General features: G+C 38.6%; 1 protein-coding gene across 1 annotated transcript in view; it reads right to left on the minus strand.

Moving 5' to 3' along the window:
* Positions 1-539: 539 nt before the first annotated feature.
* The window catches only part of LOC146462906 (pre-mRNA-processing factor 6-like), a 43,780-nt gene continuing 28,029 nt past the window's right edge, over positions 540-16,290 (minus strand). Inside the window, exons 20-30 of the mRNA XM_085085002.1 lie at positions 16,145-16,187; positions 15,817-15,867; positions 14,848-14,898; positions 13,725-13,799; positions 13,026-13,089; positions 12,842-12,911; positions 12,017-12,084; positions 9,811-9,949; positions 8,627-8,677; positions 7,778-7,853; positions 540-2,558 (exon numbers count right to left, since the gene is read on the minus strand). Of these exons, the coding sequence (XP_084941128.1) occupies positions 2,400-2,558; positions 7,778-7,853; positions 8,627-8,677; positions 9,811-9,949; positions 12,017-12,084; positions 12,842-12,911; positions 13,026-13,089; positions 13,725-13,799; positions 14,848-14,898; positions 15,817-15,867; positions 16,145-16,187 (847 nt within the window). The 3' untranslated portion in view covers positions 540-2,399. The remainder of the gene's footprint in view (positions 2,559-7,777; positions 7,854-8,626; positions 8,678-9,810; positions 9,950-12,016; positions 12,085-12,841; positions 12,912-13,025; positions 13,090-13,724; positions 13,800-14,847; positions 14,899-15,816; positions 15,868-16,144; positions 16,188-16,290) is intronic.

Consider the following 16,290-nt stretch of genomic DNA (forward strand, 5'->3'; position numbering starts at 1 on the left):
AACGTTTTCTTAACGAGCAGGAAAGAAAACTCTAACGGTTTTAGCGTTAACTAGTGTTGAGTGCACGGGAGGTAGCGAACATGTTCTCTACTTTGGAAACATTTACCAGAATATCGTGTCATATTTGTAACCTTCCGCCCGATACTTGAATCATAACGATAAGTTAATTCTTATTGCAAATAATCTTTAAACATAACGGGGTAAAGACCAAGAAAACAATTAATTAAAAATGAATTGAATAATCAATTCATAAGAATGTACAAGACTGGCGCAGAAAGATTATCCGAAAATTGAACAGTTGGCTGAGAAGCGAAGTTTCAACGCCAACTGTGGAATTTTAAAGGGAATTTTTTTAATCGAGCCTCATTAAATTATCCTTAATTTTCTAAATCATCTAAAGTAAATTCATTTACTGGTTGGGCGTTTTATTCATATTTCATATCACTTAGGAGGGGTGGGTTGGGGCTTATTCTGGAAGGAATCCGGAGATAACTGCCATTTTCGACTCCACTTGGACTAAAACACACAAATACCACACGCCTTTCTTGCAAATTCGTTTATTGCAAACTGCATGAAATATTAGTTCATTACGAGAAACTTGAGCGTGTTTTTCTAAGGGTCATGTACAGGATATATTTAACTTGTTCTTGGATTACAGTTACAGGGTTTATGTAACAACTCAAACTGAAACTGCTTTAGTCCTGGAAAAAGCTTTTAGTGATACGAAACGGCGGTAACATTTTGTTTTAAACAAATGAATTGTAATACCTAATTTTGGGAAGACTAGGGAAATGACAAAACAAACTAGGCAAAGCAAAATCAAATAGGATCCTTTTGATACATTAAAATTCAGCTTGAAAGCGGGGCGAAGACGACACAAACCCAAGAATCTGAATAATCATGTTGAATCATTAACAATTATCCAGCGAAATCGCGTAGAATATCACCTGATACTTAACCGGCGAGGTCGTAGGCCAAGTTGGCTAAAATCATGGGATATGCAGCAAGATTGAGCAGGAAAATTGTTTTATTACTCAATCCATTGATAACAAAGCAGAGCTCTATTGTAGAAAAGCTGGAGATGATCTTTGTTTTGCCGTTTTTCTCCCCGACACACGAAATTATGTATATCGCAGGATATCTGTTGACTACGGACGAAGAATATTCAGTGCACCATGACCATATTTGGGCAGTGTTAGATTGTGTTGAATAATAATGTCTGTTGTTTGTGACCTGTGGACCTCGATATCAAGCTGAATTTTAATATTTCGAACGGAGCCTTTGAACTCCCAACAACCATAGCAAAAAAACAACAACAATATCTACAACAAAAACAACGCAACAAACAAACAAAGCTAAAAAGGCGCAAGACTATATCGAAGGATATCGCTTATTAAGAAAAGCACAAAACAACAAAGCCAAGAAGTTAACAACAACAGCGCATAGAAACTTAAAAGAAACGGAAATGAACAACTAGCAAATTTATTACAATCTTTATCGGAGTCCTTTAGATTCTAGTACCACTGCAAGCTTTCCAACAGAGAGTGCGCGTGCGTGAACCAGTGTCATTTTGGCGGGAAAATGAGACTTACTACGAGTTTTTATGAGAACGGCGAAGTGGCGAAAGCAAGTCCTTGAAACATAAGTAATTTCGTCTTTTGCAATCCCAGAAGGTCTACAACTGCGTCAAGTTCATCAGTAAAAAGAAGCTTACTGGGATATACCTCTTCTTAGTACTTCGCTAAAATCTTGATGTCAAATCTCGTCAGATTCGTAGTCGTACTAGAAAATTAAGATCTCAGTTATTAAACTGTTTACCTTTAACATACAATTGCTAAATGAGAAGCACAAGAGTAGAAAATAAATAACGAATTCTTTCTCTCTGTTGTTCACAGCGACCTTGCTAAAATTATAAAATTTGACCTCTCTCATTGTTCTTTGCACAGGCGTAATAATATCACTTTTTCATAGAGTGCATTGCGAGGATTCTAACTTCTCTTATCATTGCCTTAGATAACATTAAACACACGCGAGTGGATCGCGCATGACAACTAGATTTAGAATTGCGTTTACGGCAAACGACAGGAATGACCACGTGACCATGTCTATCCTACATTTGCCCCTCGCTGTTTTCGATTTCTTGGTAAAATTCAGTGGTTTTGCGTTAACATCCAAGGCCAGAATTATTTGGCACTATTCTCACCTATGTATCCATTTTTTCAAGAAAACGTGAACGCGATTCTAAATCTGTCTAATAGAAAGCTAGAGACCATCGCGCAATGTACGCGAGTCAATGCTCAACTCAGAAAAAGCGTAGGAGATGCACAATGAGTAACTAGAAGTCGGAAATTGTGTACGATTTGTTCTACATCACCATAGAGTTCCGCTCCAATTTGTATCTACTCTTTTTCAATGGGTTTCAAAGACTTGGCTACTATGGGAAGAATATCCTTTGTTCTTAGTCTCCAGTTCGGAATGGCTTTAGAAACTGCGCACCAGTTCTCCCCGTGGTGAGGCTCGGCCAACCCGCACCGTTGCATGATGTTTTCTTGTTGGTCCTGGGAACGAAGAAAAGAGAAACAGTATAGAATTTTCCCTCTATAAAATATTTTAAACCTGTCCCTCTAAAACTAAACCTGGAAATTTTTTTATTTCTCATTCTTAGTTTTCAGTGTATGAAATGAAATTCTAAAGCGTGACCCTTCACGTGAAAGTACACAGCGCGAAACGTGAGCGCTTTGGAAAGCAAAGGGTACTGATCATCAAATGAATGAATATCACCCACAACTTACTCTCGCCTGACCTCGTAGCTCCGTCGGTAGAGCCACGGACTATCAAATCCGGAGGTCGTGGGTTTGATTCCCGCTGCGGTCAAATATTTTTTTCTGTGCCTCGTGCAATCTCTCATTTTCTTACTAGAGCTAACCCTCAGTATGAATTCCATGGGTTCACTTAGCACTTTAACATACACTGCAGAGCTAATTCTCTGATCCATCATTTGCTACTGTTCATCAGCTAACTTTCCTTGAGCTCCGACAATGTCACACCTCCCGCCAGTTATTTGGTTAAGAGATGCCGAGAATTTGCCTGGCTGAGAACATTTCAAAGCTCATCAACTCAGTGTTTTCTCCGACACGACTGCCATCATACGTCCTTACGCGGTCCATTTTTTTTGTTACTGCGCATCAGGGGATGGTCTTGAGAAAGTCATAAAAAGATACTTTTGCGCAGAAAGCTTAGCAAGGGCCATTGGATTCCAATTCCAAGAAAATTGGGGGTAACCACCATGCATTTTTGAGAGATAATTAAGCTTCAATTTTGAAAAAAATTCTACATTGCCACGTACTATGTTTCAATGAAAAATATGTCGTGCCTTAAACTTTCTTTTTCGATTCCAAAAGCACTTGCCTCGATCTGCTTAACCCGCACAGACTTTGCAGAATACCTCTGTTTGTATTAAAAGATACCGTCCTTAACTATTTTACCCCTAATATCAAAAAACAAAATTCTCCTATCTTGTCCCCATACTTTTCTTATAAAAGTACTGCGAGAAGTTATTAGAAATATCAAGGAAATTCACCTTGGGTGATCATATCCTTAATTTTCATGACCTCAGGGTTTGAATAAGCATTGATATTACTGTATATATAACAGCTTTATTGAAGAAGAAAAGCTTCAAACGGGTTACAACAAAGAACTAAATCACCATATTAAGCTGTACCCCTGAAATTACATAACAATAAGAAAATTATCTGAAATTGAATCTATATACAATAAAATACTTAAGTGGTATAGGAGAAGGAGAAGGAGGAATTTGATGCCGATCACGGTTGGGGAGGTGGGCCAGGGGTAAGAGAGAAGATGCTGATATGTTGACTGCCTCAATAGAGACCTTAGGTTAGATTTGCGAACAACTACGAGATTAAAGGGACACTGCCACGGGGCTTTTGCTATATGTTGGCCAAAACAGCTCAAATTTTTACAAAGAACTCCTTCTTTAACGTAAAATCGCTCTTAGGGCACCGAGATAAAATATGAAAGGATTTCTCTTGGGAAGAATTAAGTACAACCAGTTTTTAGCAACTTCTCCAGAATTCACAGGAGGAACTTGAAAACATTGGGCAATTTTTTCAAGTTACAATCCATTTCCATCCTATCCATTTGCAGACAAAAATGACTGATACTTGTTTCCGTGCACTGGTAGGGTTATTTATAACACATTTGGGCTATTATTGTAATGTTCCTATCAATACAAATATGTTTTCTCGAACCAATCTCGGTCTTTCCTGTTGCTGATCAGCGATCAGGAGACTTAACCCTTCAAGGGCTAACAGTGATCAGCATCAAATTTCTCTTTGTAATATCAATGCTTATTCAACCCCTGATGTCATGAGAATTAAGTATATGATCACCCAATGTGAATTTTCTTGATACTTTAATAACTTCTCCCCACTACTTTTATAAGAAAAGTATGGGAACAAGATAGGAGAATTTGTTCTTTGATATTATGCGTTAAAGGGTTAAGAAACAAGATAGATGTGGCAAGTCATCATTTAACTCACACCAACCAGACTTGCAAAGATATCCTTGTACTCAATCTCGTACGCATGCTCAAATCTAAAGGCTGCTAATATTTTGAGCCTGTCAACGGAAGTTCTATACGTCCAGCACTTGTAAACAAGGTTTTTCTCTCCGTATATATTATACAATTTTTATTATCATCTAAGACTTTGCGCAGCGTCGATCGGCTTAAAGAGGAAATGTGAAAACTAAAAAAAAAGTTAAAGCTACCATTATATTACAAACATGTTATAATCATTTTTTGGAAGCAGCGGCAAAAATTGCGATATGTTGCCGTAAGCAAGACTTATAAGTCAAAACAGTCATAATCGATTTATTGAGAAATTTGCTCGGAAAACAGACTACAAGGTTTTGTAAACTGGATCATTTGGTTGGAACAATGAAAAATAAGAAGCCGACACAACCAAACTGGCGCTAAAGAGTATTTTTTAAAGCAGAATTTGTTGTCCAAATATATTAATTTTAACGTCAATGGCAAATAACTTGGAACTTGTTACCACATCAAAACAATGTTGTCCTAAAAATTGCACGCTACGTGATGTTGAAGCACGTACCGTACAAACAAATTACCTGTTTGATTTTCCTCGATCTTTCAACTAGCGCCGGCGTTCGTTTGAAGTGGAAACGACTTTAATAAACAGGGTGTTTTTTTTAGTGTCTTGAATGAATGGACAAACGAAGAAAATTGAAGATATCAGTTATGCAAGCAGCTTACAACAAACGCGACTGCCTGCTGAGGAGTGTTCAAAAGCTTCAACTTTGTAATGAAATCATTCGCAGCAAGCGGCCTTTCTTCCTTTAGAAAATACGGTTGAAACGTTTGAGTCTGTGGACGAAATTCTCAAGTGTTACCATTCAAATGAACGCTGTTGACCAGTACTTTCCTGTAGTGTCGTTTATTATACAGATTATACTGCACAACGTGGTTCTAACGTTTACGTCAGCGGAAGAAATCCTCAACGGGGGGCATTCAAAAAAAAACTACTGAGTACACTTTGGCGTGGTGCCGTTTATTATGCTGTACAAGGTGGCTCTAAATTTTGAGTCTCTGGATGAAATCCAAAAGTAGAATCATTCAAATGAAAGCTACTGAGCAGTACTGTCGTGTATTGCCGTTTATGCCGCGCAAAGTGGTTTTCGGTGGATGAAATCTTAAAGTTTAACCATTCAAGTGAAAGCTTCTATATCAGTGTTTTTGCAGATTGAGTGTTGGAATTTTTTGTCCTCTGTAATTTGTGTAAAAATTCTTTGTGCAATCGAAACCGATGCTGGCTCATTATTTGCTTATTTAAAATCCAACAAAATAGCGACCCATTTTGGACTCGAAACATTAAGATTTAGATTACGACTCACATTCAGCGAGAAACATGAAAAAGAAACACAAGTTTATAGAATCTCAACATCTAAGAACGAATTGTCCGGTTACAACACCGGTAAGCAAAGACATAAAATATTAATCGCCGGTTCGACCGCAATTTGAATCCATTGAAAAAATAAACACATCAGTATAGTGAGAGACATTGCCGACAAAAACGCCGACATTAGTACGGAAGTAAGCGCTTTCGGACAACTACTGCGACAAAAAAAAGCTGGAACCCTTTTTAAAGATATTTCTTCCTTAAATAAAACGTGTGGCTCGGAAGCACCAGACGATGTATAGAGTCATAAGCAAGAAATAAAACTATTAAGAAGTGCTTTGCTGTGTTATAAAATGCGGTTCTAACTTTTTAGTATGTACAAGGAATCCTAAAGTGTGACTATTCAAATGAAAGCTACTGAGCAGTACTTTCCTGTGGTGCTGTTTATTATGCTGTACAAGGTGGTTCTAATTTTGAGTTTGTGGATGAAATCCTTAAGTGTGACCATTCAAATGAAAGCTACTGAGCAGTACTTTCCTGTGGTGCTGTTTATTATGCTGTACAAGGTGATTCTAACTTTTGAGTCTGTGGATGAAATCCTAAAGTGTGACCATTCTAATGAAAGCTACTGAGCAGTACTTTCCTGTGGTGCTGTTTATTATGCTGCACAAGGTGGTTCTAACTTTTGAGTCTGTGTATGAAATATTTAAGTTTGACAACTTAAATGGAAGCTACTAAGCAGTACTCTCCTGTGGTGCTGTTTTTTTTTTTTTTACACTGTACAATGAGTTTCGACTTCCTTATCTGTGAATGAAATCCTCAAGTTCTACCATTCAGATAAAAGCTACCGAGCCGTATTTAAAGGAGACACTTCTAAATTTAAAAGTTTGCAAAGTTTCCTCAAATCTGTTCCATGGTATAACAACCAAGTCGACTTGTTAAAGTAATCATGTTTTATTCGCTCGGTGTTCCTTGAAGTTAAACTTTGCGGATGCCGTCTGAACGATCATAGAGCATGCTGGGATTTGTTTACCTCATCGCGGCCACTTGGGCATAACGCGTGGGCTGTTCGCCTGAAGGACTCGCCATGTTTGTTTTGGCATAAAAACAACCGAGCTGCGGTATCACGTAGGCGATTCGTAACTCGCGGGTGCGTGGGCATCACGTTTGGGCAGATAATGTTAAGCCACACTGACCGGCACTAACCATATTTACACAGCCGTGTTGAGGTGCCGCGTGGGTGTTATGCGTGGGTGTCACGCGTGGGCGCATCGTGTGATACCACATTCCCCATGTTTTCGTTGGCGTAAATACAGGAGTCCCGCGGTAAAATTTTCGTGACTTGCCAAGCCGATCCACTGGAGTTGGCAAGCTGGTTTAACCCCATTGGATATGTCCGCAGGGATTTCATTACGGACTTTAAGAAAATCACTGCGTTTACGGCTACAACTTCGTCTCTAAACAAAGGTTTATTGAGCAGGACAAGAGAAAGATTCAGAATCGCGTTTACGGCAAAAGTGAGATTCGCGTTTATGTGTTCACGGAAAAAAACGAGCACATAGTTTCAAGATGTCAAGCTTTTTGTGAGTCTGGCAGTTTACCAAAACATTTTCATTTTTATTTACGATTTACTCATTTCGAATACGCCTCTCCCACGACGCGACACGTCTGCCGGATCGAGAATGGGGCGGGGGTGAAGCGTATTCGAAAGGAATATTTCCAACGTGAGAACCACAGAGCACTTTCTCGCAAGAATTCTCGCGGGCCCTGGACAAAAACAAAAAATGTAAAAAAATAAAAAGTATGCATAACTTATGTCAATCACTATTTGAAATTACCTCAGTTCCATGCTGAAGTTCAAATCTGTAGAAACAGGCCCATGAATCACCGAGATCTGGGTCGAGTTTAACAGCCCTGGTGAGACAAATCAGATCTTTATTACATAAAGTAAACAGCAGTGTTAAAAGAATCCGCAAAACTCATTGACCCCTGGCCGACAGAAACCTTTCTCCATGCTTTTCAAACTTTTTGAGTGTCAATTTTAACCTTTTCTCTAAAACATTTCAGCTCTTTTTTTAAAATAATTTATTCATAACACAAACACTTAATGGACAAAATAGACCTTTCGCACTCGGCGGCCATGTTGAGTCTTAGGAGATAGAAAGCTTTGTTTTTGGACGGCTAGCCTCGCACTGAATTCGCGTGTGGGCGAGGCTAGCCGTGCAAAAACAAAGCTTTTTATTCCCCCGAGACTCAACATGGCCGCCGAGAGAGAAAGGTCTATAGACGCAAAGAACAACAACAACATGGCACACTAATAATTACGATAATTCTACTTACATGATATTTACACAACTCCTGCTAAAGGAATTGTTCAAATACCACTACCAACAACAACAACCACAAATTTGCAAATTTTCGACAGGGCTAGACAAGAACTACGATTGCTACGAAACCTGCAAAAATTACGAAGATTACGAAAAGTTGTAAACGTTCGCAAATTTTGCTGTTCTTGTTGATTCCTGTCGAGAAATATCAGCGAATTAAACCTCGTTCCCAGGGCCTTTCCCAATTTACAAGGGATAAGCCCTGGGAACTAACTTGAAGCGAATGGTATGTTGTTGTATAGGAAAGCATTTCAGCTAAAGCAATAAGTCTTTAAACTTGTTTAACCCGTTCTGATTTACCTGTTGAACCACTCCCTCGCTTTGTTTATTTTTCGCTCACTCCAGAACAACCTAAAACAATGTAATGTCAAATTACCTGAGATAATCAATTGTTTTAACAGGAAAATAAGTCAAGTGTTATGAAAATTAATGTTAACAATTTTACTACTGGTACACAACGTTTAGTTCAGATTACAAAGCACACATCGGACACAGTTTAGGACGGCAAATAGCATATCTCTAAGTGCGTGAGCCGTGCAGCAGCGGTGCAATGCGATAGAAATGGAATGAATTATTTTTTCGAGTGCTTTCCTTATAGTTTCCCGGGCTTGCTAGCCCTCTGAAGAAAATTTGATTTGCCGAGGCCATAGAAAAGTCTTTGACCTCGGCGGAAACCAAATTTCCTTCACAGGGCTAGCAAGCGCGGGGAACTAAAGGGACAGCAGTGCTCACTTCAGGACAGGAAAAAATCATTTCATTCTATTTTAACAGCAGCATCTCTCGTTGCGTTGTAGTAAACAGTATAAACGAGTGGTTGCCCCAAGGTATAATCCACGAAATTCTGGGTAACGGTTAGCCTGGGAGAGCAGACGCCTTGTTTCGCCTGTCTCCTGTCACAGGCGAGAATATGCGGGTAAAGTAATCATAGCCTTGGTGGTAGCACATTCTTATGTGACTCAAAAAAGGAGCGCCCCCGCCGTTCACGTTGCCAACTCAAGATCAAACGAAGCACGGGGAGAATACGAGAATAAGATCACTTGTTATTGTTTTCTTAAAAAGAATAAAAAAAATATTGCTAGATCTTGCTGATTTCGCATTGCAAGAACAACCAGAAGAATGGTCGATATTTCTCGGGCATAATGGCTCATATACCATGGCCACTAAGCATATCAAATCCCTGGAATTACTTTATACAATAATCCAATGATCCAGTTTTTAATTGCGTTCGACGTAGAAAGAACGCACTCCTAATACAGAATGGAATCGAGTCATTGTATGGGGCAACCAACGAATGAATGAATGGATTTGGGGACGCGTATCTGGCATCCCCCGCAGATTTTGCAGGGGCGGACGACATCATCACCAACTTGGCAAAGGAGAGAGAGCCTGGTGATATCGAATGTACTCCCTAATCTTTGATTATTACTAGTAATATCACATATACTCCGCAGCCTCCTATGAATTACGTTAGTGCAGTATCTAACCTGGCGACAGCTAAAAGCACGTGTGGATCATGCTCGCATCTCTTGAGTGCATCTACACTTTTCGTTTTTCGCTGCGGTCTGCTCTCCATGAAAATGGCTTCCGCCCAGAGTATACCGGAAGCTGGGCACTCCTGCATGGCTGAAACACAAAGACGAAGGGTCTCTTAACTGTGCCAACACATTTGAATAGTATCAATATTGCACATGTAAGTCATTATTCTGTGCAAAAGAGTTTGGCATCCCCATGGTTCTCTCGTATTGGTGTAGCGACACTATTTAAAGGGGCAGTGTCACCTATTTTTAGCGTCAATATGAATAACCAAAAAACGTATTTGTTTCAATGACATCGTTAAAATAATTATTCAGTTGTGTTAGCAATAACCCTACTTGTGCACAGAAACCAGTATTAATTATCTTTGGCTAAGGATGGCTAGGATGGAAATGGATTGCAACTTGAAAACGTTGGCCAATTTTTTCAAGTTCTTCCTGTGTATTTTAGAGAAGTCGCTAAAAACTGATTATAGTTTGTTCTTCCTAGGAGAAAAACCTTAATATTTTCTTCCCGGTGCTCTAAGAGCAATTTCATGTTAGAAAAAAGGTTCTTTGTCAAATATTTGAGTAGCTTTGACCAAAATACAGCAGGATTGTAGTGACAGTGCACCTTTAAGCTGCACCCTGGAATGAATATTACATTTGGAGGTCTTTCGAAAGTAGGACACCAGTACGTCATATATCGCGACCCACCCTCCATCCCCTAAGCAAATCTGTATACCGTGCATGGGCTTAATGGTGGAACAGTGAATTTTTGTTTCTTTGTGCTTGGTTTCATTTGTTTGCTTTTTTTTGCGTTAGACAGGGGGAGCATGGTGGTGCAGAGGTGAGAGCACTTGCCTCTCACCAATGTGGCTCGGGTTCGATTCCCGTAACTCGGCGTCATATGTGAGTTGAGTTTGTTGTTAATTCTCGTCGTTGCTCCGAGAGGTTTTTCTTCGGGTATTGTGGTTTTCCCCTCTCCTCTAAAAGCAACACTTCTAAATTCAAATTCCATCCGGAAAGTGTCTCCAATTAGCTCCTTGCGCTAAATACATTTACACTTAAATAAAGTGATTTATTTATTTTCAGACTTGCGAAGACGCCCGAAGCCCATTAACGAGGGCGACAGGAAGAATATAATACCATTAAAATGAACTTCAATGTTAGAGAGTTTTCCAAAGGCTTTCTTACTTCTTTATTATCACTGTAACTTACAAGTAAACTGCGCAAAAATTTCAAGAAATTTTCGCTATTTTTGCATGCTAATTTTGAGACACGGGTTGATCGAAGCGCAAAAGATCCGAGATGGAAATTTTGTTGACTATTTTCTTTCAAACATAAAACTTCCATGAAAAACTTTCGGACTTTTTTCGGCACATTTCGGACAATTTCCTTTATTACAAAAACTAGTTATATAACAGAGTCATTTAGTAACAAAACACTAGTAAATATACCATTTTTTGTGATTGTAATTTTAACCAGACATTATTATTCTACTATACAATATAATAAAGTTGACTACAGTAGGCGATGACAATTCAGCAAAACAGAGAACAAACACCCATCTGAATCATTCTTAGCCAAGTGAAAAAACACCGAGTCTCAGTGAAGCGGTATTGTCAAAATAATTCTTTCAAATGAATAATGAGCAAACTGTGAAGCTGTACCGTAAGCTGATCTATTGATTTGATATTCCATGTTTCAAAAGTAATGCTAATATTTTTATTTTAGCTCAAAATGCTAATTATTGTAACCATTGTGTACTTTTATAATAATTTTTCCCGGGGATATGAGCACTTTTCTGCTACTCTTGAATCTGAGTTGAAATAAAAATGTTTGGTTAATCTTAATTCAATAATCCTTTGTTACAAAGTGTTGGACATTTTAAGGTTCGGGAGCTTCAATCGAATTCTCTGCGAGCAGATGTTTCTCGGCCGCCATAGTGCCGGCGAACGAATAAGTATATAATGAACCAAACAAAACATGAACATGAATATGAATATAAGAATATGAATTCTCGTCAATTAAGGTGAAATTTTGAACACATTCAATCCCAAAGTGACCGCACAAGAATTGATGAAAGCGCGAGAAAAGTAGGGGTCAAACCAGAGCGAGAATGTGAAACTCTCTCCATCTCAGTTACTGTTGTTCTCATTTGATCACTGGACTTTACCTTTTGCCATTAAAGTTCTAGCGAATTCTCTTCGTCCTCCTCTGGTTTCTATCCTAACTGCTTCAAGCCTAAGAAAGAGAAAAAAAAAAACCCCAGAATTTCAAATTTTAATATTTTTTTACCAGTTAGACTTGAAAGAAAAAACAACAACATGCAACTGGCGCCAAAAATGCCAAAAAATGACACCGGCCAAGCGCGGGAAAAACATGCAACCGGTGCCAAGCGCATTAGAGAAATGACACCGGTGCCAAACGCGGGAAAATCATGCAATCGGTGCCAAGCGCGGAAAAAACATGTAAACGGTGCCAAGCGCATCAGAGAAATGACACCGGTGCCAAACGCGGGAAAATCATGCAACCGGTGCCAAGCGCGGAAAAAACATGTAAACGGTGCCAAGCGCATCAGAGAAATGACACCGGTGCCAAACGCGGGAAAATCATGCAATCGGTGCCAACCGCGGGAAAAACATGTAAACGGTGCCAAGCGCGGGAAAAACATGTAACCGGTGCCAAACGCATCAAAGAAATGCCACCAGTGCCAAGGACGGGAAAAAAATGTAACCGGTGCCAAACGCGTCAAACAAGATGTCGCCGGTACCAGCCTAAGAATGGTGATGGCTTCTGATTGGTTGATTGATTGTAGCAACACGTTTGCTCTGATTGGTTTATGTAATTCATCATTTTTAAACCAGTAACTGAGCTTACCAACATGAACAGCTCTGTGCCACTCAAGAAAGATAAAACTAACGATCTTCGTCTTCAATGGAAGGGAAGTGCGTGTCTATTAAAATAAAGTTCCCAAATATGATTAACCTTAAAACCTTACCATAATTCAGGGCACTTTGGGTTTTTCTGTCGTGCTTGTTCCAGAACAGACCTTGCTTTAGTGGTTTGACCTGTTAAACAAAATACGTACAAATTCAAATAAAATTGTCTACATCAGAGCCTCAGGGAGACAGTATTCCACTGAGATTGCTGCCAGTTAGGTTAAATCACTGTTGTTTACATACCTGTCTTTTCTTCAAGCCTTGCTAGTAACAGCCAGATCGGAATGGAGCGAGGGCATTTTTTTGTCTGTAATAAAAAGCGAAACAAGTCAATTATAAAAGAACTACTGAATTATTTCTTCAAAAGAGCGTCATGAGCGCTCAATTAAATTTTCGTGTTTTTGCATTTTCATTCTTGAACAACTTTAGTTATCCTTCTTGGGAGTATTTATGTAGAGTGAATTCAACCTTGTCTTAACACTATCCAGACCGAAGGGGTGGGGGTGGGCGCGGATTCTGCCCGCGTCGAACTTTGAGCCTGAACAACTTGTTTAATATTTGAGCGAACGCCAAGAAACGAGAGAAGATAGCCGCCATTTGTCAATCATGACGTAATTGCACGTCACATGACGTCATCACTTCTCGTTGCGGAGTTCAAAGGAAACATCTTTGGGCGTACTATCTATCCTCCCAGCCTCGTTGTCATAGCTTATATACTTGCTAGGTAATGGAAGGGGGTCTAACTGTTTCTAGCCAAACAACTTTGTTAATTTTTTAATTGAGTCTCGGAACGAAATTCTGAAGTGTGATCATTCAAATTAAAGCCACTAAGCAGTACTTTCCTTTGGTGCCATTTTAACATTCGTTCGTTTTTCATTGTAGAAAATTTGGATCATTTAAGTTTGCCAGAAAATACAAGCTTTCCTCAAATTTTTCACTCACCCCTTGCTTGTAAGCTTCTCTCGCATGCTCCACATTGTTTTGCTCTTGATGTATCTGGCCTTTCATCATCCACAACTATACGAGTGAAAATTAAAAAAAATCAAATCTTAAACTGGCAAACATATTATTGTAACATCTAATATGTTTCACATTCTTAAGAAATGCTCCGGCAAATTTGATTGTCTTCTGTACGAAATGTTCCTTATTCGTGAGCACAGACCGTGTCTAAATATTCAAAGTGACTCGATAAAAGCAAAACTCTTCACCTAGCCTCAAGGGACTAAGAACTTGAACTTGAACATTTTAATGTAAAATATTCTTGCTATCTGTTGAACATTATATTTTGACCTGATGATGGTGTCATGAGGACACCGAAACGTTGTAAATATGATTCTACCCGTAATTTTCATCATCAAATCGATAATAATAATAATAATAATAATAATAATAATAATAATAATAAATAATAATAATAATAATAATAAGAAGAAGAAGAAGAAGAAGAACAACAACAACAACAACAACAATAATGATAATAATAATAATAATAATAATAATAATAATAATAATAATAATAATAATAATAATAATAATAATAACTATAATAATAATAATAATAATAATAATAACTTCATTAATGTGTCAGTCATTCTAGCTTGGGGACACTTATCTAACCTATTGGTACGGAGATCTAAATGCTAAAATAGTATAAGATGCTATACTAATTATGTAATATACAGCCATAAATCCAAATCATTGATCCTAATCCTAAATCCAAATCCTGGTCGTGTCCCGTAATAAAAAAAAGAAGATACAATACTAATTATATAATATATGAATTAAAATCGTGAATCTTAATTGCGTCCTGAGACCGGCTGACTAGATTAAAATAGTATACATAAGTTGGAACTATGGAATTACTCTAAAACTAAAACGTAAAACTGTTCTAATACTTGTAATATCCTGGCAATAATGGCTGCGGTAGAATTAAAGAGTTCACAAATTTAGTTTTAAGCCTGTGTTTTATGCCTGTTTTTATGCACCTCGAAAACCCAACACGTCAAAGACGGTTTCACTTAGTTTTCTTTCATGTGTTTCGTTTACTTGTTGCACGGTCTCTTACCTTGGCGAAATCGGGATATTTTTGAACTGCTTCGTCTAATAATTTTTCTGCCTGAAACATAAACCAGCATCAACCAAATCAAAACTATAGAAGTAAAAAACTTGCAAACGGCTCTTAGAAAAGTTGGTTCAAGACTACAAACAGATGACAGATCAAAATGGCGAACGGTTCCTCCTTTACGGCTGAAGACCGTTCATTTATATGTTTAAATCAATATTTATACAGGAGAATTCGGTTTAGCATGCCTAGTTTAAAGAGAGCCCCAGAGCGCCTAAATGGAGAAAACAGAGAAACCGCGAGACTGACCTTTCTGTATTGACGTCACAGCCCAACTATTCCCAGTCTCCTCTCCTGCGCGCTATTGCGCCCAACCGGAAGTGAAATTTGACGCTTTTATACGCAACAAACGCAGGGAAGAAAACTTAAAAATAAATTTTTTTTCGATTTTCATACGAAAACAACATGAAGATTTGATCAAGCAAATAAAAAAAATCTGTCGTATACACTTTAAGGAATTTCCGAGATATGAAAGTCAAGCGTTTAAGCCTAGAAGCTGAGAAAAGTCACGCGCTGAGTTTCACCGCATGGTTGCATTGACTGCCTTTTAAAATACTGTACTTTTGGAACAATTTACGTGGCAAAGGGAGCAGGGATGGGGCAGCGGGGAGAACTGACTCGCCTTCCACCAATGTGGCTTGGACTCGATTCCCGGCGATGACGCCATATCTGGGTTGAGTTTGTTGTTGGTTCTCGTCCCTGCTCCGAGGATTTTTCCCCGGGTTCTCCGGTTTTCCTCCCTCCACAAAAACCAACATTTTCAAATTCCAATTCGACCCGGAACGCACGGATATCTTTGAAACAAGTTTTTCAGTGGACAGCTCTTTGGTGCTCCGTGGGTAAACAAATCACGTTTTTTAACACATTTTTTTTTTTCAAAAACCAAAAGCGAACAAAAATGTTTTTTAATACCTCTGAAAGGTTTCCCAGCACCCACTCCAACTTGATGGATTTCATCATGACCTGAAGAAAAAAAAGACAACTAATCAGAAGTGAAAAAAATTAAATCTAAAATACAAGGCACAAATTTGTTACATGTGCCACAAAACTGATGAGGCGACACTGTCCTTAAGCCCAAGTATACGTGATAAAAAAAATATTCCGTTTTCTTGTGGCTGTGCTTATCTCACGCCAGTTCACATACAATTTGCGCAAAATTTCCGTTGCACTTATCCCTGTGTGGGGTATCTAACCAGGTTTAACTGAAGGTTTTGAAAGAAACAAAAATTCTTTTACGTACCCTGGGTGTGCAGGCGTTTAATCTTGCTCTTTGGAGAAGTTTTCTGTTAAAAGAAAATCACCTAGCAAGTAAGTACGTTAATGCTAAATTGAGAGATTTCTTCGCTTTTCAACGATTTTTAGCGTTTTTCATTGCGTTGTAAACAA

This window comes from Pavona decussata, unplaced genomic scaffold (assembly GCF_977016875.1).
Source record: "Pavona decussata unplaced genomic scaffold, jaPavDecu1.1 SCAFFOLD_184, whole genome shotgun sequence".
NCBI lineage: Eukaryota > Metazoa > Cnidaria > Anthozoa > Scleractinia > Agariciidae > Pavona > Pavona decussata.